The 26,932-nt window shown below is 44.5% G+C and overlaps 1 protein-coding gene across 1 annotated transcript in view; it reads right to left on the bottom strand.

The window, feature by feature from the left end:
• FARP1 (FERM, ARH/RhoGEF and pleckstrin domain protein 1) overlaps positions 1–26,932 on the bottom strand; it is a 242,706-nt gene that overhangs the window by 71,770 nt on the left and 144,004 nt on the right. The window contains exons 3-5 of the mRNA XM_007467218.1: positions 17,790–17,832; positions 8,872–8,950; positions 1,909–2,006 (exon numbers count right to left, since the gene is read on the bottom strand). Of these exons, the coding sequence (XP_007467280.1) occupies positions 1,909–2,006; positions 8,872–8,950; positions 17,790–17,832 (220 nt within the window). The remainder of the gene's footprint in view (positions 1–1,908; positions 2,007–8,871; positions 8,951–17,789; positions 17,833–26,932) is intronic.

Raw genomic sequence — 26,932 nt, 5'->3', positions numbered from 1 at the left:
ACGTCAATAACTACCAATAATTTAAATGAACACACTATTCACAGAGGACTCTGTGAAATTTCTCCTTCCATGACAGAATGTACAGGACGCTTAAAAATACAGAAATGGGGCTTTTTCAGTATAAGATTACAGAAACAGCGTGTCACGCAACTGCGTATCACAGAGTATAGAAATAGCAGAAATGCTTCTGAACCCAACTATTTCATTTCCTTTGGAGAACTCAAGATTCTCAGGGGATTTTGAGCCCCTTGTTGGTGTCTGGGGGTGGGGGGTCCATCAGACCAAGCACATGGTTTTCTGGATTCCCGTGACTCTCCACTTCCCATGTGTGCAAGCAAGATTCGCTCCTTGTTTAAAAAGGAAGATTCACTCTTTCTTTAAAAAGGAAGGGCCTCAGGAGGAAGGGGCTACAAGACTGAATGGCATCAGGAATAGCTAACTAAATTTCTCTCACCAAAGGTCCAGGGTCAGAGACCTTTGCTGAAGTTGCTATTCCAATAAGGAAGCTTTATGTCAAAATTTCCCATTGTTTGGAAAGGGAGGGCCCTAGGTGAGTGAGGATAAAGAAAGGAGGGTATATTTACTGCACACCTAACATATGCTGAATATTGATGCTATCATTTCATTTTCACCTGTTGTGAAACAGATTCTATTATCCCCCTGTTCCAAAGGAAAGAGAGGCTGGCGGCTTAGTAACTTGCCAGGGTGAACAATCAACTAACAGAAACGAGGTCTGCCTGATTCAAAGCCCTCCTCTGTCCACTGTCACTGTAAGAAGAGAGAAGACCAAACATGGGAAAGGCAAAAGTTATGTAACTTTCTGTGTCAAAGCTTCCTCATTTTAAAATGGGGATAACAGTACTGAGCTCACAGTGTTGTTATAAGGATTAAATGAGATAATATACACAGAGCTGGAACATAGTAAAGTTTTAAAAGTTTACCTACTTTTTTCTTTTTGGCCTGTCTTTTCTTTCTCACATCATTTTTTCAAATTAATAAGAAAACATCCATCTACTAAGTCTGGCAGAAATTCAACAACTGCCATGCACAAAAAATAAGATAAGCATGGTCTCTAGAAACACCTCATCATTTTAGACTAAGGTAATTTGTTGACTACTGGGAGTGACCCTTCCTACAAACCTGTGGAAAGCTTGTTAACTGGGCAGTTATCTGGACAGGATGGGGCTGATTATATGGGACTACTTTGTATACAATGGAAATTTTAGAATGATATGCTAGCGCAATTTTTTTTATACTAGTGCTTTTCGATGTTGACCTTGGTCTATATACATAATTTCCTTCCTGAAACATAATGTGTATATTCCATTTCAAGTAACTTCTGCCTTGACCAAGACAAAAAAAAAATGCCCAGGTGAGTAGCCAGGAAGCCTTAGAATGAGCACAATCTAACTTATCCTTTGTCTAGAGGAAGAAAGTTAAAATATGTAGCTTCAAGCATCACTTGGGTTCCATCCAGCCTCATGTGTCTTGGTTTACTGAACTCTCGAGCAGAATACAAGAAGGGAAATCTTTGACAGTTTTATGTCTGAAGGCTAATGGGCCATATTCAATGACGAATATTAAATGCAAGAACAGGACAGAATGAGTTTAGTCTACTTTGCCACCGTGTATCCAAGCTTCTCCTTTGAGTCAACTGAGTTTTCAACAAACGCATAGTCCTTAGAAAGAGTAGACGAACACCAGAACACAAAATTCCTGGGTGAGCGTTTGGTGGGGGAGTATATATACACAAAGTTAGGAGTACTGTTTTCCACCCCTTGGGTTTCATGCTAATAGCAGTGTAAGACAAAGACATTATTGCTTTCAGTGGATGTCATTTTTCTCCCCACCAAGCAGATCACTGTGTTATTTCCCACATGCTTTCTGAAGGAAACCAACGGAACTTACATTGCACAATGTGTGAGACCAAGAGGGCAGCGCTGGTGTCACTACACGTCAGCCTGCCTTGAGCCAGGTCCTGCTTCACCTGCAGAGCAAATAGGTACCTGCGAATACGAAGAGAGATGGGCGTCAGACACATAGAGATGGGTGTCAAGCAAAGAGGGTGGGGAGGTTTGGCAACAAAGTCAGGCTCACTTTGCTCACTGGCAACTTGCCCACACAGTGAGGACCTAAAGAAAGGTATATAAGCCAAAGAACAAGAAAGTCTGCACAGGAGGGATGAATTCCTGGTGCTACTGGCTGCAATGTAAATATTCACACCTCCCTTCAAGCACCGGGAGACATATGCTGCAATCTTTCCACACAATAAGTAATGCATTTTATTTTATATGGAGAGATATAGCCATAAGTAATTAAGACTATAACTTACCACCCTATCTATTTTTGCAGGGTATAGCACACATTTAAAATTTTTTCACAGATCAGTCAAATATACTAAAAAAATGGCTTTATGGCTCAGACAATAACAGTAGGCTATCATGGTTAGGAAAAGCCTTGCCAATGGAACTGGAAACGCAAGAGTGTCTTCTTTTTTTTTTTTTTTTTTTTTGTGGTACGCGGGCCTCACTACTGCGGCCTCTCCCGTCGCGGAGCACAGGCTCCGAATGCGCAGACTCAGGGGCCATGGCTCACGGGCCCAGCCGCTCCGCGGCATGTGGGATCCTCCCGGACCGGGGCACGAGCCCGTGTCCCCTGCGTCGGCAGGCGGACTCTCAACCACTGCGCCACCAGGGAAGCCCAGATTTTTAGAAAGATATTTGCTAGTTTTGCCCACTGTCTAGCAGGAGCGTGACTTCGGCAGCAACCCTTAGCAACCAGATTCTGGCTCTCACACAATTACCCATGAGAAGGATACAGAGGTAGGACCTTGCAGAAATGGTAGGTGTGGGGCAGAGGAAGGTACAAAGCAAGCCTGGAAGATCTAGTTATGCCAGAGAGCAAGGCAGCTTGCAAATATAAATGGGTTATTTTAAAAGGGGGAAAAAAAACCTTGAAGGGGCGGCCACTGGCCAAAGTTGTGACAACTTGAATAGCAATAAAGAATGATTAAAGTGAACTGAAACACATGGAACTAATAAAACTTTATGAGTCCATTATAATAGTCATAAAATAGAAAGCAGAAAAAGTAGAATGTATCACCATTTGAGGAGTCTATTCAAGAAATTCTTTTTTAGGAAACTGGTAACCCAAGGCAAAAACTTGGGCATGTAATCTGCCTCTCCAGTAGGAAGGGTATTTCAGGATATGCAGATAATCTAAGTAGATGGGGCAAAGTTCTACTTTACAGAAGAACACTGACAAATAACACAGCAAAAATAATTATAAAACCCTCATCCCACACCTGTAAAGAAATTATTGACTTGGCAAGGATTGTTAATTAGTATAAAAACCACTTAGGAGTTTGGACATTTGCATACAAAGTCATATGACTTCCCTTCACAATGGAAAGGTCAGAATGTCACCACCCTTAACTCAGTGATCAATCTGAGCATCACTAATGAAACAGGGAACACAGGACATCACTTAGGATGGGATTCTAGCCAAGAATGTTTAACTTGTATCCTTTAGAACTAAGGTCTAGTTTGCAGGAAATACAGAAGACAGAGAAATAAGCTAAACAGGAAGCAACCAGACAAATTTAGCAGGTACGCTTTTTTTTTTTTTTTTTGCAGTACGCAGGTCTCTCGCTGTTGTGGCCTCTCCCGTTGCGGAGCACAGGCTCCGGACGCGCAGGCTCAGCGGCCACGGCTCACGGGCCCAGCCGCTCCGCGGCATGTGGTATCTTCCCGGACCGGGGCACGAACCCGTGTCCCCTGCATCGGCAGGCGGACTCTCAACCACTGCACCACCAGGGAAGCCCCAGGTAGGCTATTTTATAGTATGACCGGTTCAGTTTCTTCAAAAAGATGGTATCACGAAGAGAAAAAAAAAGAGGGACTCTGCTAGATTAAGAGGTCCAAAGGGCATAACAACCAGATGCAACGTGGTCCTACAGTGAATTTCACGTTAGATAATCAGATATAAATGACATCTGGGGAACAAAGGGGGACATCTGAGTACGGCCAGGGTACCAGATTAGATGAACAGTACATGTATATGCACAGAAAATATCAGAAAGGCGCTCTCACTGATGTGTTAACAACGCTCAGCTCTGGGCAGCAAGAACACAGTAGTTTTATCTTCTTAGTCTTGTTTACCTGTATATTCTAACTTTCTACACTGTACGTTGACTACTTTTGTAATAACAAAGGGTTCTTTTTAATTTTTTTTAATAAAAAAAGGGCTTTTTTCTTTTTAAAGAAGATGTTGGGGGTAGAAGTTTATTAATTTATTTATTTTTGGCTGTGTTGCGTCTTTGTTTCTGTGCGAGGGCTTTCTCTAGTTGTGGCAAGTGGGGGCCACTCTTCATCGCAGTGCGCGGGCCTCTCACTATCGCGGCCTCTCTTGCTGCGGAGCACAGGCTCCAGATGCGCAGGCTCTCACGGGCCTAGCTGCTCTGTGGCATGTGGGATCCTCCCAGACCAGGGCTCGAACCCGTGTCCCCTGCATTAGCAGGCAGATTCTCAACCACTGCACCACCAGGGAAGCCCCAAAAAAGGGCTTTTAACACGACTAACCATAGAGGTGGCCTTAAGAATTAAATGAGATAACACATGGAAGGCATAGTGACCAGAATGAAAACATTCAGTATATGTTAGCAATTTTTTTTTAAATAAAAGAAAAATGAATCCCCTTTAAGTCGTTTAGGAAATTCCATGATTAAGAACTAAAGAACTACAGAGGCATTCTGTAACCAGAAAAAAACCATAACAAAAAAACACCCACAGATCCACTAGTTGACAACAGTTGACCTTTATCTACCCTCCACAATGTAATGTTTACGCATTCATTCATTCACTTTCTTTTCTGTCTCTCTCCTTGGAAAGTCAAAGTAGAGAATGGCAGAGCATATAAAGTAATCACAACATCAGCACATAGGTTTATATGGGAAGATGTGGTACAAACCGTATCTCTGGATTAGGCAGTGGTTGTTGTTTCTTGAAGCCAACACTTAGAATCACAGGCTTTAATTCTTATCTGTGTGGTTAGTTTTTACCTAAGTAGGAAGAATGTATGTTTTAAAAGCATGATGTTCTGAATATGGTAACATCTACCAGTTCAAACAACAGGATGCTGTGTCCAGGGACAGACTCAGGTTCAGGGTCCGAGAGGCTTCGGGGCCTCTGGGGAGGGTCTCCTGTGGGTGGCGACACGGCGCTGGGTTCCGAGAGCTCACCTATTTAGACAAAGGACAAGTGCCCCGTTGCCAACTGCAGGAGGACTCTGTCACTCCCTGATTACGCTGACTTGTGCTAAGGCCCTTGTAATCTGAGAAAGACCTTCCTGGGTACCGTCTCATCTTCTCGTAAAGACAGCTGTAGGTCCCGCACGCTGGCTGCAGGGCTAACTTTAGAAATTCCGCAGCACCTTTTGCATTCTAAACTGAAGCAGCTCCAATCAAATTCACACGAAGGGCTCAAAACGGAATCAACTCTCCTTGGCGGAAGGATGGATGTGAGGAAGGAGGCGATGACAGCGGCAGGGCCAATCAGAGGGCTGTCACTTCCAGGGACCACAGGGGAGGAAATCACACCCATCTTGATGCCATGGTTTAAACATGCCTGTTTCAATTTATTTCATCCGGGAGCTCTTCATCTTTCTTTCCTTATTCAGTGTACAGTACGACGTCTCTGCCAGCCAAAGGACAATACTGCAGCAGGCCCCGCAGAGCAGCAAATTCTGATAGGTCCCCTGCACCTTTAAGAACACAGCCAAGTAGAAACTGGATCCCATGTCAGATGCGATGCTCAGAGAGTAGTGGAGTACGTCTGACCTCACCAGCACAGCCAAGTGATTCTGAGCTCTGCCAGAAGAAAGCCTGCTAACTTCTTTTCCAAAGACCCCTCCCCCAAGCGGTTTTAAACTTGCATCTGGGAGTCAGTACTTTTCTCCTTCTAGATGCCTGAGCCCTGGTGTCAGTAGGACAAGAGCTCCAGTGAGAGTGTAGTTCAATAAATAGAAAGGAATTCAGCTTCTTGTTTAACAGCAAAGTGCAATTTAATCTTCGATCTATATAAATGGGACCCGAAAGCTATTCCTGGAGGCCCAAAGAATTAGCTGCAGCTCGAGTCACTTAAAGTGCTGAATTGCGGGCCCGTTTCTGTCTGTCTCACTCTTGTCTGCACCTCCTTCGCCTATGATGTAGTGTCCATATAGGGCTTTTCCCAAACGCTCCCTCCTTCACCATCTGCCATAGAAAACCGCCTGGCATCTCAATGGTCCCATCCTTAAATTTCTGCTTGAATAGGAATTTGAGAGTGTGGGAGAACAACACTTTGGATCTGGGAAGTCGCCTTCCCGGCATACCTTGTGACAAAGCGGAAAGCAACGGGGAGCTTCTGAACTTCCTATCAATTTTATCACCCCAGAGCCAAAGGAATTCTCTCCTCGGAAAAGATTTCTAAAATGTCAGTTAACACTGGGAGCCAGAAAACAGCGACAACAAACCCCCAAACCTGCTATGTCCAGCTGAGCTTGTGTCACTTGAGGAATTTATCAGATCGGTCAGAACAGCTGGCAAAATACCAGGCACACACACACACAGCCTGATGCTCACAAGTTGTCTGGAATTTTATAACGAGGACCAGAATGGTAGAAAATCACAAATCTCTAGAGATGATGATTCACAAAGACTGAAAAGGTGCAAAACTCATTGCAAAGGAGAATGGGGAGAAAGAACTGGGGTTGGGGGGCAGTGGTAATTTATGCCGCCGACTTCCTAAGCTGGATGACGGCCCAGTGAAATGCGGGAGGAAAAGGCACGCTACTGACCAACGGCTGGACTGGCCTTCTGATTCATTTCAACATTCTGAGCTTCGAGCAACATACGTTCAACAACAGGAAAACCAGCCCCGGAAGCTGACACACGGTAGCCCCAATAAGGACACAGCATGAAGATGCTACTGGTGTCGGCAGCTTGGAACTCAGGTGGCAGCCCCAGCTGCCCCTTCTCCATGGGAAGCGCCCTGGCCGAGGCTTGTGGTTCCCAGAAGGCTGCCGGCCTCTGCAGTTCCTGGCCACTTAGCTGCTTCATTCATTCGAGGGGTGAAAGTGGAGGTAAACTATCAGCGGTGACTCATTCAGAACACGCGAAGCCATGGGAACAGTCCTCGCCTTCCTCTCTTTCTGGACTCGCACGTTCTGGACTCGCACTGCTCCTGACGCAGCCCCGGGGTGTCCAGCAGGGACCTCAAACATGATCTGGCAGAACCAAACTCTTGACTCTCCACCCTCCCCAGTGCTCTATTTCCCTCCACCCCTTTGCATTCTAGTAGTCACCCATCCATCTAGTTGCTGCTTAAGTCAAAATCTTAAGTATCCCTTCTCCTTCCCTCAGCCTCCACCCACAGCCCGTCACAAATTCAAATCGACCCCGCCTCCAGCACGTGCTCCAAATGCATGTGCTTTCTCCATTTCCACTCCTACCACCTCCATTGCCGCCATCATCTTGGCCTGGGTGACTGCCATCTCTTCCTGTCATCCCCCCCTAGGTATCTTTGGCAACCAGTCTCTCAACACTATGTATTATCGGGCCTCTGCCCCACCTCAATGCACTTTGCCCTCAATGTTCCTGCCATGAGAACCCTCTTTTAGGTATCTGAACGTCTGGACCTTGTTTCTGCCTTGGGTACTGCCTAACCGTTCCTTCTACCTGCAAAGCTCTTCCTCTGAAAACGACTGACAGATCCTTGTCACTTTCTCAGACCAAGCACTGTAAAGTCATCACCAGTCACCTTCTATCACATCATCTACTTCCATTACCTAAAGGCTCTTACCATTATCTGATATTTTTCTTGTTTATTTAATCATTGTGTCTGTTCCCGTGAAAGTCAGGCCTGTCTCTTCACCAGTATGCTCCCTGTTCCTAGAACAAGGCTTGCACACCATGTATACTCCATCAATACTGCTGACCGAATGTTTTCATCTCTTTGATAAATGACAAACCGTTTAACAAACTCAACCACCCAAAATACTGTGCTCTCAACCCAGAGGGACAAGAAAGATGTGACAGCCCTCATCTTGAACAGCTAAAGCTTGAAAGGCATGTGCGGCAAGAATCTGGCTGGTCAGACTAGTGCAGTGTAGTCTTGAAAGGGAGGGGTTTTATCTTCACATGTTCCCACCAGGCTCTGCTCTCTTTTGGAATACCACGTGTCTTGATGTAAATTATAAAATGGGTAGTAGCAGGGATGAAGATGCGGGTGATGGTGATGAGGATGATGGAGGCTGTCACTCATAGCATCCCTGCTGGGTTCCGGGCACTCTGCATACTAGTACTCATCTTCAAAGCCACGCTGGCTAAGCAAGCACTGCAGTCGCGTTGACAAGGGAATTAACAGAGGTGCAGGGACGTTTAGTAACCAGCTGGTCACACAGCTACCAGGCGCAGGGCTTGGCCACACTCCTCCCACTTGGCCACACCTTCAAAGAAACTGATGTACAGTTTATGTCGATTCACCCACTGCAGCAACAGAGAGAAACTGAGTTCACATCTTGGTTTCACAGAAGAGATTCATTTCCAAAACTGTCTTGTGATGTGACAGGTGTAAGGGGGGGAAATACGACAGTAACAGATTATAAGCCCAGATACTTCATAGCACAGCCTTCGAGAAACCAGCTTTCAGGGAAACTGTGGTACTTTCTTTCTTCCCATGTTTGTAAACACAGCTGGGAGGGAGGAAGGTTAAACTGTCAAGCACAGAGCAGATGCTGGTCAAGGAAACATTGTGAAAATGTTTCATCAGTTGACTTAGAACATTCACTCTCTCTGCTCCACAGCAATAAATACCCAGTTTCCAAACCACTAACCTTGTGAGTTCTTCTTGGAGTTGTGTGTGGTCAGGTGGAAAGAATTTCACCACAAACTTAACAACGACATGCTTTGGCCCTAGAAAGGGGGGAAAAAGCAGTAAAGCATTTATTGATTTGTCTTTCAAATGCCATTAAAGATGTAAGAGGGTATATTAGATACCAAATAGTAAGTCTTACTCCGAGCTGCCCAGAGCACTTCTGCCAACATCCAAGTCACTTAATAGCTGGTTACGCTGGTTACTAATTCGCATTTTCATATTGTGGGGAGACAGACACCTGTTTGGGGTTTTTTTAATTATATTTTTTGGCCACACCGCACGGCATGTAGGATCTTGGTTCCCCGGCCAGGGATGGAACCCACGCCGACTGCATTGGAAGCACGGAGTCTCAACTACCGGACCCCCAGGGAAGTTCCAGATACCCGGTTTTTAAAAATACTGTGACAGGCGCATTACATTGAGGCATCAAACTCTTCCCCTGGAGACGTAAATTGTACCGATTTTAAAAGCAGGCATTTGTCTTCAAAAATTTATCTGTCTGCTTTAGTCCAAATATAGGTTTTAGACAGCTTAAGGAAGAGATAACGAAAAAGTAAATCAGTTACATAATTTATTATTTCTAACTCTCTCCAAGGTACAGCGGCTACTGTGTTCATCACAGTCAGTCAAAGCCTTTAATAAGTGTCTCATAACACCATCTTATCGATAAGTTCCAACAAAATCAGGAAGCAGATCTGGGAGGGGGTGGGCAGGGTAAGACTGGGAATGAGACAGGTAACTTTCCAGAATTCAAACAGAACATCAAATAGATTATAAAATAATAATCTGTAACCTGAGTCAGAGTTTATTTTGCTGTATAAGCCACAATACAAAAGCAATCTTACAGGTTCTGCCATTTAGAATAACAGCAAAAGTTTATGTTCTATGAAATACAAGGTATTATGATGAAATCCAAATTTTAACAGCAGTTGTATAAAAGTTAAAAATCTCTTTTTTGCTCTAGCTTTCACCATCACAAAAGATGTTGTACTTTAATTTTTATAACACACTCAAATTTAGGGAAAAAACCCCAAATGATGTATCATAAGACGAAGATGTTGGCAATACGTACAAAATTAGGAGGAAAAAAAACAAGGCACAGGAATACTGAAACCAAGAGAAGCCGGGCTTCTTTCCGCTGACCATTCTAAAAATTAACAGAAATCCTCGTGTGTCAATTCTGGATCACAAAATAGCAAGAACAAAATGGGGAAGATGGGAAGGTCTAGCTCATTCTTCCCAGCAATTTTCACAGATGGGGAATTAAATGAGGCTACTTGGATCCTTAGAAAACCCGAAGCTAGGCAGATGCTAGCACTAAATGCAAAATGACAGCTTTGTCACACGGGGCGAGTCATAGCCCACAGAGATAAAAAGGAGAGCCTCTGCTCCGGTGCTAAACCAAACCACAGCCGCTGTCCTGGGTCTGACAGTTTTCCACCATCAGTAGTTCCCATCGCGGGTTACTGCGGGAACAAATGTCATCATTTTAGATGCTGTGCTTCCTCCAGCCTTCAGGCCTGGCAGCTTCTCCCAGCAATGTGTCCTCCACAATTAGTCCTAGGCCAGCCACCCAATAAACGCTGAACAATGGCTGTTTTGTTTTCTGCATTAACGATTGCTTAATTTAAATGATAGAAAATCAATATCAATTTCAACTGCATAAGGGCCACTCAACACAGTGTGCCTGTTTATTACAGCCACATACATTGCTGTAAGTAGCCTGGTGGGCTTTCTTTTTTTTTTAATAAACTTAGTTTATTTTTGGCTGTGTTGGGTCTTCGTGGTGGTGCGCGGGCTTCTCACTGCGGTGGCTTCTCGTGTTGCGGAGCACGGCTCTAGTTGCGCGGGCTTCAGTAGTTGTGGCACTCAGGCTCAGTAGTTGTGGCTCGCAGGCTCTAGAGCACAGGCTCAGTAGTTGCAGCGCAGGGGCCTAGCTGCTCCACGGCATGTGGGATCTTCCCGGACCAGGGCTCAAACCCGTGTCCCTTACACTAGCAGGCGGATTCTTAACCACTGCACTGGTGGGGTTTCTTAATCAGACATAAAACCGACCCCAAGAGGTATTGTGTGATTGTTCAACTAAAGGAATGCAGTTTTGTTACCATCCTCAGTCTCTTGCCTGGTCTCTGGCTGCCGTGAGGGACAATTTGGGATGAACTGGAGAAGAGAGTTTGTCTCTGAACTTGACCTCACAGCGGAGAAAGGGGAGGATGGTCTGGTGCTGACGCACAATGAGAAGGGAGGGACAAAGCAAGTGTTCCCTTTCCTTACTTCTTTCCTAGACCCTTCTTTATCTTTCCTTCAACAACACGGTCTAAATGCAAGGCAGACTCCCTTCTGTCCTGCTTGCCAATCACACACACACACACACACACACACTCATACACTTCTGCGCACCTTATTTTTCCAAACACCACTTGCATTCTGATCTCACAGGCTTTGAAAAGGCAGCACAGAAAACCTAATAACAATTTTATGAATAAATGGTTCCACCTCTCCACTTCCAAAGTGACAGTAAGAAACATGAACACAGACCGGACAAGCTCAACTGCTCTGGGCCTTAAGAGCCTGCTTTAGTCGTTAATTAAAATGACATTTGTTTCCCAAGTTTTGATTACCAAATTGTTATATATTAAAATTGCAGAAGATACATTTAATAGTACGTGGGTTAGTGGATGCTGAAACGCAATCACAGGGCAAAAAAAGAAAGTATGGCCCCAGTGCTTGACACCACAGGGCCGACAACACCTAGACAAGGAAGACGTCTGGCTTCATATTTGACATCACTGTTAAACAAGTGGGGGGGGGGGCGGCGGTTATACTTACTTCTAATCTGCTTGACAATAGGTTTTAAGAGATCCAGCCACACCTACAAAGGAAAAGAGAACAGACTGAGACATCAATTCTCAATGAGAGAGTGCAAGTATTTTGAGACTCCACTAGGAGCTGTTTAAAATCAAAATATTTTTGATGATTTGAAGCGGTCTGTGCCTTTTTTTTTTCCCTCCAGAATGCCATAACTTACATTGTCTCCCATGTTTATAGAATGGATCCGAATTTGCTAATATTATCCCTGAGCTTGAAAATTAAAAATCTCTCCTAGATGCAAATAGTGCACGGTTCACTAAGAATTTTTCTATTCTCACTGGTACTTTGATCACAGTTAACTACTCAGTAAATATTAATGCGTGATTGCACATCTGGCTATAAATGGAGTAAAATACGTGTGCTCCTTAGTGAAACAAAATACATGTATACAGATGTACGTACAGAACAGCACATCTTTCTTTGAGGGGTACAGAAAGGGAGTGAATATTTATAGAACATACTTTTGCACAGGGCACCATCCATAAGCTATTTACCTCTCAAAGCAAGGCGAGAGGATTCCTGTTAGTCAGGAGAGAAATCTGAGACTTGCAGAGGCTCAATAATTTGTCCCAGGCCCTCAGCTAGAGTGTGGCAGAGCTAGGACTGAAATCAGGTTTGTCCAACTTCAAAGTCCAGACTCTTTGCACACACATTCTCCTTAGCATGCAATTCAAGCGGCAAAATTTTAAAAGAGAGAAACCAGTTGTCATTAATAAAGTATAAGTTAACCCTTGAACTTGTGATCATGTGAAAGGGTTCTACTGAAGCTCATATTTGCATATATGATTTTTTAAAAGTTAATGGGCTTAATGTAAAGAGGGTTTTATAAGTAAATATGAAAAAGAGAAACACTCCTAAAGAAAATTATGCAAAGAATAACAGGTAATTGGTGAAGAAAAAATGCCAATGGCTAACAAGAGAATGTCCAAGTTCAGGAGTAACTTGCACTACAAATGCAAATTTAATCAAATACCATTTCCACCCATTAAATACGTATCTAGATATGCCTGTATGCAGTACATGTCTGTATTTCATAAATCCAGAGTTGGCAAGGGTGCCAGGAAATGGACACTGCCCTACTCTACTGGTGGATGTATGAATTGGCACAACGTTTCTGGAGACCAATTAGGGAATAATTATCTAAAGCCTAAAAAGTATTCATATACATACTCTTTCATCCCATAACTTGACTTCTGATGAATTATTTGAGAGTGTGGGAAAATGTGTTTGGGAGGTGGGAAGATGGGTGATGGCTTCTTTTCTTCTGCCTTTCTATATCATCCAAATTACCTTCAATGATCACTCAGAATTCTCATAATGAAAAAAGTAAAAGTAAAAAAAATTTAAGTGTCTATTTATTCAGATTAATCTTCCCCACCACCGTTTCAAATAAATATGATTTTCTAATGAAATTCTCATTTCTATATTCCCCATTCCCTACCACTTTGTTATATGAGAAAAACAATAAAGGCATTAGTTGACTTAGGATCATCTCCACTGTCACATTCATAAGACTCAACCTTAAGATGAGAGAGAATAATCATTCAAAACAACAATCGTCGTTTGTGAGATGAATTATTTTCCTCCCAAGAATCCTAAAAGATGGCAAAAATATCTCCATTTGACAAACGAGAAAAGTGGGATTCAGACCATAGCTGCCCAGGGCTGGGACTCAAACCCTGTTCTTCAAACCCGTTTATTCATTCAACAACACATCACTGTGTTGCACTGCTGGGTTCTGGGAATACAATGATGGGAGACCAATCATGGTGCCTGCTTCATGGAGCATATGGTCTAGTGAGAAAGACAGGAAACAAAACCTTCCCAAGAAAAGTAAAGAAGTACTTGACCCGCATACCACAAAAAAAAAAAAAAACAACAACAAAAAAACACCTGTCCAGGTGACTTAACATTAGGGGAGACCAACATGACAGCAGAACAAGGTTGGTGGGTCAGGAAGGGGCCAGACCCTACAGAGGCCACCTTAAGACACTTCATTGTTAGCCTGAGAACACTGGGAAGAATTTTAAATATGGGGCTGATACGATCAGATTTGCACTTTGAAAGGATTACGCTGGCAGTGTGAGAACAGAAAGAGGGGGTCAGAATAGATGCAGGTTATCTGCTGCAGTCGTCCAGGCAAAAGAGGATGGTGTTTTGAACCAGGAGGGCAGAAGCAGTTGGGGAAAATTAGGTGGAATCAAGAACAATGTAACATGGACTTCCCCGGTGGCACAGCGGTTAAGAATCCGCCTGCCAATGCAGGGGACACGGGTTCGAGCCCTGGTCCGGGAAGATCCCACATGCTGTGGAGCAACGAAGCCCGTGTGCCACAACCACTGAGCCTCTGCTCTAGAGCCTACACGCCTAGAGCCCGTGCTCTGCAACAAGAGAAGCCACCGCAGTGAGAAGCCCGCGCACCGCAATGAATAGTAGTCCCCGCCTGACACAACTAGAGAGAGCCCGCGTGCAACAACAAAGACCAAACGCAGCCAAAAATAAATAAATAAATAAATAAATAAATTTTTTTACAAAAAGAAAGAAAGAAAGGAAAAATGTAACAGGTAAAATCCAGTGGGATTTACCGATGGGCTAGATGTGGTGGCCGAGAAGGAGACGATAACCAGAATGACACTGAGATTTTTGCCATAGGCATCTGGATGGATGCTGCTGCCAATCAGACACAGGGAGTACTGGAAGAGGGCCAGGATGGAGGGGGTTCTAGACACTTTCATTTTAGGAGGTGCCTTTGGATTTCATGAGGAAGAAACAGTATGAAAATGGTGGGACACACTCATCCAAAGCTCAGAGAAGCCTGGGCAGGAGATCTCACATTTAGAGGCTGCCAGCACTGTGACTCCATGAGGACAAGACGGCCTCGTGGAGCCCAGAGGATGAAATGCATCAGCGCTGATGACGCGTCTACCTTAGAAAGGCCGACGGGAGCAGACAAGGACAGAAGGAACGTAAGGAGAGAGTCATGTCACGGTAGCCACAGGAAGACAGTGTTTCCAGAAGGAAGAACATCAAGAACTGTTGAAAGATCAAACAAGATGAGAGCTAGAGTATCTGCTGGTCAGTGGACCTGGAGAGGGGCCTGAAAGTCTAGTGGACGGCGAGGAGACAGGAAGGATGAACAGCTTTTCCAAGAAGCTTGGCTGTGAAGGAAGAGGCCAGAGAATGGGTGTGTGGAGGAGGGGGAAGAATCAAATAAAGGTTCTGTTGGGGCTTCCCTGGTGGCGCAGTGGTTGAGGGTCCGCCTGCCGATGCAGGGGACGCAGGTTCGTGCCCCGGTCCGGGAAGATCCCACATGCCGCGGAGCGGCTGGGCCCGTAGGCCATGGCCGCTGAGCCTGCGCGTCCGGAGCCTGTGCTCCGCAATGGGAGAGGCCACAACAGTGAGAGGCCCGTGTACCACAAAAAAATAAAAAATAAAAAAATATATTAAGGTACTGTTGATTTGCTTGTCTTCCACAGGAAGGACCTGGGGGCGCTTAAAAAGGGGAGGGGTTGGGACTTCCCTGGCGGTCCAGTGGCTGAGAATTTGTACTTCACTGCAGAGAGCAGGGGTTCAATCCCTGGTCAGGGAACTAGGATCCCGCATGCCACGTGCTGTGGCCAAAAAAAAAAAAAAGGTGGAGGGAGGGGTTGAGAGTATGAGTAAGAAGGGATAACCGATATCCTAAGACACCTGGGATGGTGCGGAGAGATAGCTCTAAACCACAGGGCACTGGAGACAGAAAGAAGAGCTTTTCCAGCGGCGGCAGGGAGGGAGCAGAAAGGCTAATGGTAGATGTACGTCAGTTTACACCTCTGCGCAGCGAAGATAAGAAAGTTCCTAGTTGACACCATCCGTTTACCCCTGTAAAACCTGAGGGTTGGAGGATGTGGGCGAGCGGAGAAGGGATGACACAGTTGTGTTTGCGTGCGAGAGAATTAACTGAAGAACTCTAGAGGGACTTCCTGTAGCTGCTGAGCGTCCACTCGTGAGCCTGCCAGCCTGTGCTCTGTCGGCCTCCAAGCCTGTCTCCGGGGAACCACCTCTGAGGTCTTCCACCATTGCCAATTCTGCCACAGAATCTGCCTAAACTTCTGCAAACCACTCAGGACCAAACAGATATGCTCTGGCAACGTAGCAGCCAATTTTATGAATTGTTTTAAAACATCTCTCTTCTGTTTTTGGAATTTCTGTGGAATTCATCAAATACAAGCACCAATTTGAGCCAACCGAGCATGTGGTTTTAAACCATGAAGGCCTGGGAACATCACACTGGCCTGAATTAGTCCGTCTAGTAGAGTTCTACAGCAATAACGCTCCAAGGCATCGGTTACGTCACAGCTAAACTGGCCTGGGTGAGAAAGCGGGGCCCACAAGACCCTCTCCATTTACCAGTCAGATTGATATTTGCAGAGCTGACAGGAAAGGCCTTGCACGCTAAGGACTTAAACCACTAAAAAACGATGGGCTGGAGGGAGCAGGAAGAAAAATAGGGTTGCTGCTCGACTAAAGGGCTGAGGTTCGTCTAGGTCATCCTAGACAAATCACTTCTTCATTCAACCTAAGCAGAACAGAAACAAGCTCCAGATGAATTAAAAAGGCAACAAAAGCACCATAAACTTTCTTGTCCTGCCAACGGATCTCCGGAGGGTCACAACTGTCATCATCCATCTCTAACCTCACCCCCGCAACTCTTTCAACCAAGCCACACATTCCTGTTCTTACTAAAGTCATGCTGCCGGTCTCCAGAGCACAGCTACAGATCCACATTACCTGATTGTAGAGGGCTTTGGTTAAAACGAATGGGCTTCTAGAAATGCCACACCTAGTCAGGAGGACTCACGGAATCAAGGAACTTCCCCTGCTGGGATGTGAAGGCCTATAAGTAAGAGTTTGCTCAAGCTGTCATAACAAAGTACCGCAGACTGGGTGGCTTAAACAACAGAAATCGATTTCCTCCCAGTTCTGGAGGCTGAAGGTGTCCCAGGTTTGGTTTCTCCTAAGCTCACTCACCGATTTGCAGACGACTGCCTTCTGGCTGTGTCCTCACAAGGTCTCCCCTCTGTGCACACAGGCTCTCATGTCCCCTGGGTATCTCCCAGTTTCCTCTTCTCTAGCTGCTCCACGGCATGTGGGATCTTCCCGGACCAGGGCTCAAACCCGTGTCCCTTACACTAGCAGGCGGATTCTTAACCACTGCACTGGTGGGGTTTCTTAATCAGACATAAAACCGACCCCAAGAGGTATTGTGTGATTGTTCAACTAAAGGAATGCAGTTTTGTTACCATCCTCAGTCTCTTGCCTGGTCTCTGGCTGCCGTGAGGGACAATTTGGGATGAACTGGAGAAGAGAGTTTGTCTCTGAACTTGACCTCACAGCGGAGAAAGGGGAGGATGGTCTGGTGCTGACGCACAATGAGAAGGGAGGGACAAAGCAAGTGTTCCCTTTCCTTACTTCTTTCCTAGACCCTTCTTTATCTTTCCTTCAACAACACGGTCTAAATGCAAGGCAGACTCCCTTCTGTCCTGCTTGCCAATCACACACACACACACACACACACACTCATACACTTCTGCGCACCTTATTTTTCCAAACACCACTTGCATTCTGATCTCACAGGCTTTGAAAAGGCAGCACAGAAAACCTAATAACAATTTTATGAATAAATGGTTCCACCTCTCCACTTCCAAAGTGACAGTAAGAAACATGAACACAGACCGGACAAGCTCAACTGCTCTGGGCCTTAAGAGCCTGCTTTAGTCGTTAATTAAAATGACATTTGTTTCCCAAGTTTTGATTACCAAATTGTTATATATTAAAATTGCAGAAGATACATTTAATAGTACGTGGGTTAGTGGATGCTGAAACGCAATCACAGGGCAAAAAAAGAAAGTATGGCCCCAGTGCTTGACACCACAGGGCCGACAACACCTAGACAAGGAAGACGTCTGGCTTCATATTTGACATCACTGTTAAACAAGGGGGGGGGGGGGCGGCGGTTATACTTACTTCTAATCTGCTTGACAATAGGTTTTAAGAGATCCAGCCACACCTACAAAGGAAAAGAGAACAGACTGAGACATCAATTCTCAATGAGAGAGTGCAAGTATTTTGAGACTCCACTAGGAGCTGTTTAAAATCAAAATATTTTTGATGATTTGAAGCGGTCTGTGCCTTTTTTTTTTCCCTCCAGAATGCCATAACTTACATTGTCTCCCATGTTTATAGAATGGATCCGAATTTGCTAATATTATCCCTGAGCTTGAAAATTAAAAATCTCTCCTAGATGCAAATAGTGCACGGTTCACTAAGAATTTTTCTATTCTCACTGGTACTTTGATCACAGTTAACTACTCAGTAAATATTAATGCGTGATTGCACATCTGGCTATAAATGGAGTAAAATACGTGTGCTCCTTAGTGAAACAAAATACATGTATACAGATGTACGTACAGAACAGCACATCTTTCTTTGAGGGGTACAGAAAGGGAGTGAATATTTATAGAACATACTTTTGCACAGGGCACCATCCATAAGCTATTTACCTCTCAAAGCAAGGCGAGAGGATTCCTGTTAGTCAGGAGAGAAATCTGAGACTTGCAGAGGCTCAATAATTTGTCCCAGGCCCTCAGCTAGAGTGTGGCAGAGCTAGGACTGAAATCAGGTTTGTCCAACTTCAAAGTCCAGACTCTTTGCACACACATTCTCCTTAGCATGCAATTCAAGCGGCAAAATTTTAAAAGAGAGAAACCAGTTGTCATTAATAAAGTATAAGTTAACCCTTGAACTTGTGATCATGTGAAAGGGTTCTACTGAAGCTCATATTTGCATATATGATTTTTTAAAAGTTAATGGGCTTAATGTAAAGAGGGTTTTATAAGTAAATATGAAAAAGAGAAACACTCCTAAAGAAAATTATGCAAAGAATAACAGGTAATTGGTGAAGAAAAAATGCCAATGGCTAACAAGAGAATGTCCAAGTTCAGGAGTAACTTGCACTACAAATGCAAATTTAATCAAATACCATTTCCACCCATTAAATACGTATCTAGATATGCCTGTATGCAGTACATGTCTGTATTTCATAAATCCAGAGTTGGCAAGGGTGCCAGGAAATGGACACTGCCCTACTCTACTGGTGGATGTATGAATTGGCACAACGTTTCTGGAGACCAATTAGGGAATAATTATCTAAAGCCTAAAAAGTATTCATATACATACTCTTTCATCCCATAACTTGACTTCTGATGAATTATTTGAGAGTGTGGGAAAATGTGTTTGGGAGGTGGGAAGATGGGTGATGGCTTCTTTTCTTCTGCCTTTCTATATCATCCAAATTACCTTCAATGATCACTCAGAATTCTCATAATGAAAAAAGTAAAAGTAAAAAAAATTTAAGTGTCTATTTATTCAGATTAATCTTCCCCACCACCGTTTCAAATAAATATGATTTTCTAATGAAATTCTCATTTCTATATTCCCCATTCCCTACCACTTTGTTATATGAGAAAAACAATAAAGGCATTAGTTGACTTAGGATCATCTCCACTGTCACATTCATAAGACTCAACCTTAAGATGAGAGAGAATAATCATTCAAAACAACAATCGTCGTTTGTGAGATGAATTATTTTCCTCCCAAGAATCCTAAAAGATGGCAAAAATATCTCCATTTGACAAACGAGAAAAGTGGGATTCAGACCATAGCTGCCCAGGGCTGGGACTCAAACCCTGTTCTTCAAACCCGTTTATTCATTCAACAACACATCACTGTGTTGCACTGCTGGGTTCTGGGAATACAATGATGGGAGACCAATCATGGTGCCTGCTTCATGGAGCATATGGTCTAGTGAGAAAGACAGGAAACAAAACCTTCCCAAGAAAAGTAAAGAAGTACTTGAGACAAAGGAAACAAGGGGGAGTCCCAGAAGACTCTGAGTGTCAGGATGGAGAGGTTTGACCCAGTTACAGGTGGGGCAGAGGCAGGAGGAAGCCTTCCCTGAAGGTGACACTGTGCTGAAATCTGAAGAGAGGTGAGAAGAAGCTATGAAGACATGCAGTAAAAACACCTGTCCAGGGCTTCCCTGGTGGCGCAGTGGTTGGGAGTCCGCCTGCGGATGCAGGGGACGAGGGTTCGTGCCCCGGTCCGGGAGGATGCCGCATGCCGCGGAGCGGCTGGGCCCGTGAGCCATGGCCGTGAGCCTGCGCCGAACAGACTCCTTTCCCTTCGCCCCCAGCATTTTTTATCAATGTGGAAGTTAAAAACAAAAAAAAAAAAAAACAACAACAAAAAAACACCTGTCCAGGTGACTTAACATTAGGGGAGACCAACATGACAGCAGAACAAGGTTGGTGGGTCAGGAAGGGGCCAGACCCTACAGAGGCCACCTTAAGACACTTCATTGTTAGCCTGAGAACACTGGGAAGAATTTTAAATATGGGGCTGATACGATCAGATTTGCACTTTGAAAGGATTACGCTGGCAGTGTGAGAACAGAAAGAGGGGGTCAGAATAGATGCAGGTTATCTGCTGCAGTCGTCCAGGCAAAAGAGGATGGTGTTTTGAACCAGGAGGGCAGAAGCAGTTGGGGAAAATTAGGTGGAATCAAGAACAATGTAACATGGACTTCCCCGGTGGCACAGCGGTTAAGAATCCGCCTGCCAATGCAGGGGACACGGGTTCGAGCCCTGGTCCGGGAAGATCCCACATGCTGTGGAGCAACGAAGCCCGTGTGCCACAACCACTGAGCCTCTGCTCTAGAGCCTACACGCCTAGAGCCCGTGCTCTGCAACAAGAGAAGCCACCGCAGTGAGAAGCCCGCGCACCGCAATGAATAGTAGTCCCCGCCTGACACAACTAGAGAGAGCCCGCGTGCAACAACAAAGACCAAACGCAGCCAAAAATAAATAAATAAATAAATAAATAAATTTTTTTACAAAAAGAAAGAAAGAAAGGAAAAATGTAACAGGTAAAATCCAGTGGGATTTACCGATGGGCTAGATGTGGTGGCCGAGAAGGAGACGATAACCAGAATGACACTGAGATTTTTGCCATAGGCATCTGGATGGATGCTGCTGCCAATCAGACACAGGGAGTACTGGAAGAGGGCCAGGATGGAGGGGGTTCTAGACACTTTCATTTTAGGAGGTGCCTTTGGATTTCATGAGGAAGAAACAGTATGAAAATGGTGGGACACACTCATCCAAAGCTCAGAGAAGCCTGGGCAGGAGATCTCACATTTAGAGGCTGCCAGCACTGTGACTCCATGAGGACAAGACGGCCTCGTGGAGCCCAGAGGATGAAATGCATCAGCGCTGATGACGCGTCTACCTTAGAAAGGCCGACGGGAGCAGACAAGGACAGAAGGAACGTAAGGAGAGAGTCATGTCACGGTAGCCACAGGAAGACAGTGTTTCCAGAAGGAAGAACATCAAGAACTGTTGAAAGATCAAACAAGATGAGAGCTAGAGTATCTGCTGGTCAGTGGACCTGGAGAGGGGCCTGAAAGTCTAGTGGACGGCGAGGAGACAGGAAGGATGAACAGCTTTTCCAAGAAGCTTGGCTGTGAAGGAAGAGGCCAGAGAATGGGTGTGTGGAGGAGGGGGAAGAATCAAATAAAGGTTCTGTTGGGGCTTCCCTGGTGGCGCAGTGGTTGAGGGTCCGCCTGCCGATGCAGGGGACGCAGGTTCGTGCCCCGGTCCGGGAAGATCCCACATGCCGCGGAGCGGCTGGGCCCGTAGGCCATGGCCGCTGAGCCTGCGCGTCCGGAGCCTGTGCTCCGCAATGGGAGAGGCCACAACAGTGAGAGGCCCGTGTACCACAAAAAAATAAAAAATAAAAAAATATATTAAGGTACTGTTGATTTGCTTGTCTTCCACAGGAAGGACCTGGGGGCGCTTAAAAAGGGGAGGGGTTGGGACTTCCCTGGCGGTCCAGTGGCTGAGAATTTGTACTTCACTGCAGAGAGCAGGGGTTCAATCCCTGGTCAGGGAACTAGGATCCCGCATGCCACGTGCTGTGGCCAAAAAAAAAAAAAAGGGGGAGGGAGGGGTTGAGGGTGTGGCCAAAAAAAAAAAAAAGGTGGAGGGAGGGGTTGAGAGTATGAGTAAGAAGGGATAACCGATATCCTAAGACACCTGGGATGGTGCGGAGAGATAGCTCTAAACCACAGGGCACTGGAGACAGAAAGAAGAGCTTTTCCAGCGGCGGCAGGGAGGGAGCAGAAAGGCTAATGGTAGATGTACGTCAGTTTACACCTCTGCGCAGCGAAGATAAGAAAGTTCCTAGTTGACACCATCCGTTTACCCCTGTAAAACCTGAGGGTTGGAGGATGTGGGCGAGCGGAGAAGGGATGACACAGTTGTGTTTGCGTGCGAGAGAATTAACTGAAGAACTCTAGAGGGACTTCCTGTAGCTGCTGAGCGTCCACTCGTGAGCCTGCCAGCCTGTGCTCTGTCGGCCTCCAAGCCTGTCTCCGGGGAACCACCTCTGAGGTCTTCCACCATTGCCAATTCTGCCACAGAATCTGCCTAAACTTCTGCAAACCACTCAGGACCAAACAGATATGCTCTGGCAACGTAGCAGCCAATTTTATGAATTGTTTTAAAACATCTCTCTTCTGTTTTTGGAATTTCTGTGGAATTCATCAAATACAAGCACCAATTTGAGCCAACCGAGCATGTGGTTTTAAACCATGAAGGCCTGGGAACATCACACTGGCCTGAATTAGTCCGTCTAGTAGAGTTCTACAGCAATAACGCTCCAAGGCATCGGTTACGTCACAGCTAAACTGGCCTGGGTGAGAAAGCGGGGCCCACAAGACCCTCTCCATTTACCAGTCAGATTGATATTTGCAGAGCTGACAGGAAAGGCCTTGCACGCTAAGGACTTAAACCACTAAAAAACGATGGGCTGGAGGGAGCAGGAAGAAAAATAGGGTTGCTGCTCGACTAAAGGGCTGAGGTTCGTCTAGGTCATCCTAGACAAATCACTTCTTCATTCAACCTAAGCAGAACAGAAACAAGCTCCAGATGAATTAAAAAGGCAACAAAAGCACCATAAACTTTCTTGTCCTGCCAACGGATCTCCGGAGGGTCACAACTGTCATCATCCATCTCTAACCTCACCCCCGCAACTCTTTCAACCAAGCCACACATTCCTGTTCTTACTAAAGTCATGCTGCCGGTCTCCAGAGCACAGCTACAGATCCACATTACCTGATTGTAGAGGGCTTTGGTTAAAACGAATGGGCTTCTAGAAATGCCACACCTAGTCAGGAGGACTCACGGAATCAAGGAACTTCCCCTGCTGGGATGTGAAGGCCTATAAGTAAGAGTTTGCTCAAGCTGTCATAACAAAGTACCGCAGACTGGGTGGCTTAAACAACAGAAATCGATTTCCTCCCAGTTCTGGAGGCTGAAGGTGTCCCAGGTTTGGTTTCTCCTAAGCTCACTCACCGATTTGCAGACGACTGCCTTCTGGCTGTGTCCTCACAAGGTCTCCCCTCTGTGCACACAGGCTCTCATGTCCCCTGGGTATCTCCCAGTTTCCTCTTCTTAAAATGATATTGTTCAGACTGGACTAGGGCCCACTCCCACAGCTCCATTTTAACTTAATCACCTCTCTCAAGGCCCTGTCTTCAAGGACTGTCACATTCTGAGGTGCTGGGTGTCACAGCTTCAACATACACATTTTCAGGGGACACAATTCAGCTCATGACACCTATCTTCCACAATTTAGTTTCAACACAGCTTTTCAGCCCCATCTTGCCCTGATTGCCTACATTTCAGTCAGCCTCCCTATTTTCCTTTGATACCCTGTTAAATGTTACTTTCCCCTTTTGGAATGTGTTTTCTGCACTGAAATACTCTTAGAGAAGAAAGGCTTTAATGCCTAGGCATCAAAGGCAAAGCAAGATGAATCGCTGTCCCCAAAGCCTTTATGTTCTTTTCCTAAACATCTTTTTCCCCTATTATTTGGTGAGTGACATTTCAGTTGGATTTTGTAGGCAACTAAAATATCTGAGGTATTTTGGAAAGGGTCTTATTAAAAGAGAGTCACTTACATGACATCAGGCAGGGGGACAGCCAAGAGTCCATTTCCTGAGCACCTACTGTGTGCCAGGCATTGGATAGGTGCTTTATACACTCTCATTTAATATTCACAACAATGTGGTTGTTTTACACACGAAGGAAGCCAAGTCAGAGAGCTTATTTAAGTTGCCCAAGGTCAAACGGCTGGGATTCCACTTCAAGTCCATCTGACTCCACACCTGTGCTTTTTCTGCAACATAATATGCTGCTCCTCTAAAAAGACTCAACAAAAGTTCATCTTTCTTCTTCTTATTTCAAAGTCAAAACTGCACACAGCAGAACTATTTCATCATCAACTATAAGATATATAGGAACCAGGTAAAATATGATACAAAAAATTATCCAGTGTCTAGAAATCATTGCAACAAACGAATTTTTCTGCAGGCTGGCTCCTACAAGAAATGACTTTACTTTGAATTTTTGTTTGTAATAGTTTGTTTGAATGTAATTTTTCATATTGATCTTAATTATTTTATTAATTTTACATATGGGTATATTTATAAGATATGTTAAGTGTGGCTTTCTTTTTAAAAACCTATTAATTTTTAGAGATTTCTGGTTCTGGTCAAAATAGAGTAAAAGGAACTAGATTTATCTTCCTACATGAAACAACAAAAGAAGGAAGAAAAAAGAAAGAAAAGAAAAGGAAAGAAATATGACAGATCTGAAGATCTGCGACACCAATGAGGAACAGTGATCCCTGAGAGGAAACTAAAATCATGACCTCTATGACTACACCAGCCTCTGCCTTCAGCAAGTTTTCAGGCTATGTTGCAGAGAGAAAGAACATAGGCAGAACCTGGCAAAATCCACGAATTGAAGAAATGGGGCTGGGAGTGCAGGGGATCAAGGTAGAGAGAGTTCACAGGAAAGTAGAAGGCATTTAGGAGAGTACAGAGGGTTACTTTGAGTAGGCAACAGAGTACTGATCAATGTGTGCTTGTGAGGAAAGTAGCCAAGATGGGACAAAAAATTAAAAAACAAACAAACAAAACACAGAAGGATTAGAGGTTACAGGCCTGGTGCTCATACAGGGCCAGGAATACTACCTATTCTCACCAACCAGATGGGAAGACTTCATGACTCATGGGCACTGGGTAGAGTACTGAAGGGTCATCCCTTAGGAGTAGGGAATAATTCACCCCAGACTGCACACTACACCAGTTCTACCTAACAAGTCTTAAAAGCCAGATCTGAAAAGACTAAACTGTTTCCAAATAACGTACATGCATCCCCTGCCCCCAAACTCAACAACATTTACAGGAATACAAAACTACCCAGCATTCAACAAGGTAAAATTCACAATATCTTACATCCAATTAAAAAAAAAAATCACCAGGCATACAAAGCAGGAAAATATGACCCATAATTAGACCAAAAAAAACCCAAACCAAAACAAAAAAGCAACCCCCGCCCAGAAAAAAACAATCAAATGGGCCGTAGAATTGACACAGATGTTAGAATTAGTAAAAAGGATATGAAGACAGTTATTATAACTGTATTCTTTATGTTCAAAAGGTTGAGATATGGAAGATTTTAAGGAGACCCAAACTAAATTTCTGGAGATGAAAACTACAGAGTGTGATACAAACATACACACGTGCACACGCGCGCACGCACACACACACACACACACACTGGATGAGATTAACAGCAAATGAAACACTGCAGAACAAATACTACTGAACTTGAAGAACTAGCAATAGAAACCATCCAAAATCAAACACAGAAAGAAAAATTACCAAAAAATTAACAGAGCATTAGAGAACTAGAGAGTAACTTTAGGCAGCCTAATATGCATGTAATTGGAGTCCTGAAGGAGAGGAGGTGGCAGGGGAGGGGGAAAGAAATGGAAAAATATTAGAAGAAATAATGGCTGTAATTTTTCAAAATTTAACGAAAACTATAAACCCACAGATCCAAGAATCTCAGCAAACTCCAAGCATAAGGAACATGAAGAAAACTTCAGGGAAGCACATCAGAATCAAATTATCAAAAACAATGATATAGAAAAAAATCCTAAAACTCAGCCAGAGCAAAAAGAGACATTATATAAAGTAACAAAGATAAAGATGACAGTAGGTTTCTTGCCAGAAACAATGTGAGAATGCAATGGCGCAAGATTTTTAACATACTCAAAACATCTTAGAATTTCACACCAGGCAAAAAACATCTTTCAAAAAGGAAGGCAAAATAAAAACATTTCCAAATACGAAAGCTCAGAGAATTCATCACAAGCAGAAGCACATAATAAGCTACGTTAAAGGAAGACCTCTCTGAGCAGGAAGAAAGTGATATCAGATGGAAATCTGTGTCTACACAAAGGAGTGAGGAACACCAAAATGGCAACTGTATGGTTAATATATGTTTTAAGAAGTTTTGATTATTTAAATCTCTGTAGAAGATATAACTGACTGGTAATCAAATGTACTTCAATTAAAAAAAGATAACTGACTGGCTAACAAAAATAACAACAATGTAATGTGGGGTTCATAACTTATGTTAAAAAAAAAAAATAATAACAACAATGGCAAAAAGGTCAAAAAGTGGAAAATGGAAGTAAGGCTTTATACTGTATGTGAAGAGGAATAATATCACTTGAAGGCAGGCTGTGATAAGCTGAAGATGGACATTATAAAGCCCAAAGCGGAGGCGGTGGAAAGATGGCGGAGGAGTAAGACGCGGAGATCACCTTCCTCCCCACAAATACACCAGAAATACATCTACATGTGGAACAACTCCTACAGAACGCCTACTGAACGCTGGCAGAAGACCTCAGACCTCCCAAAAGGCAAGAAACCCCCCACGTATCTGGGTAGGGCAAAAGAAAAAATTAATTAAAAACAGAGACAATAGAATAGGGACGGCACCTGCACCAGTGGGAGGGAGCTGTGAAGGAGGAAAGGTCTCCACACACTAGGAAGCCCCTTCGCGGGCAGAGATTGCGGGAGGCGGAGCGGGGAGCTTCGGAGCCGCGGAGGAGAGCACAGCAATGGGGGTGCGGAGGGCAAAGCGGAGAGATTCCCGCACAGAGGATCGGTGCCGACCGGCACTCACCAG

The sequence above is a fragment of the Lipotes vexillifer genome, unplaced genomic scaffold (assembly GCF_000442215.2).
Source record: "Lipotes vexillifer unplaced genomic scaffold, Lipotes_vexillifer_v1.1 scaffold291, whole genome shotgun sequence".
NCBI classification, from domain to species: domain Eukaryota; kingdom Metazoa; phylum Chordata; class Mammalia; order Artiodactyla; family Lipotidae; genus Lipotes; species Lipotes vexillifer.
The sequence above is the reverse complement of the archived record's forward strand: the minus strand, read 5'-3'. Positions and strand labels throughout refer to the sequence as shown.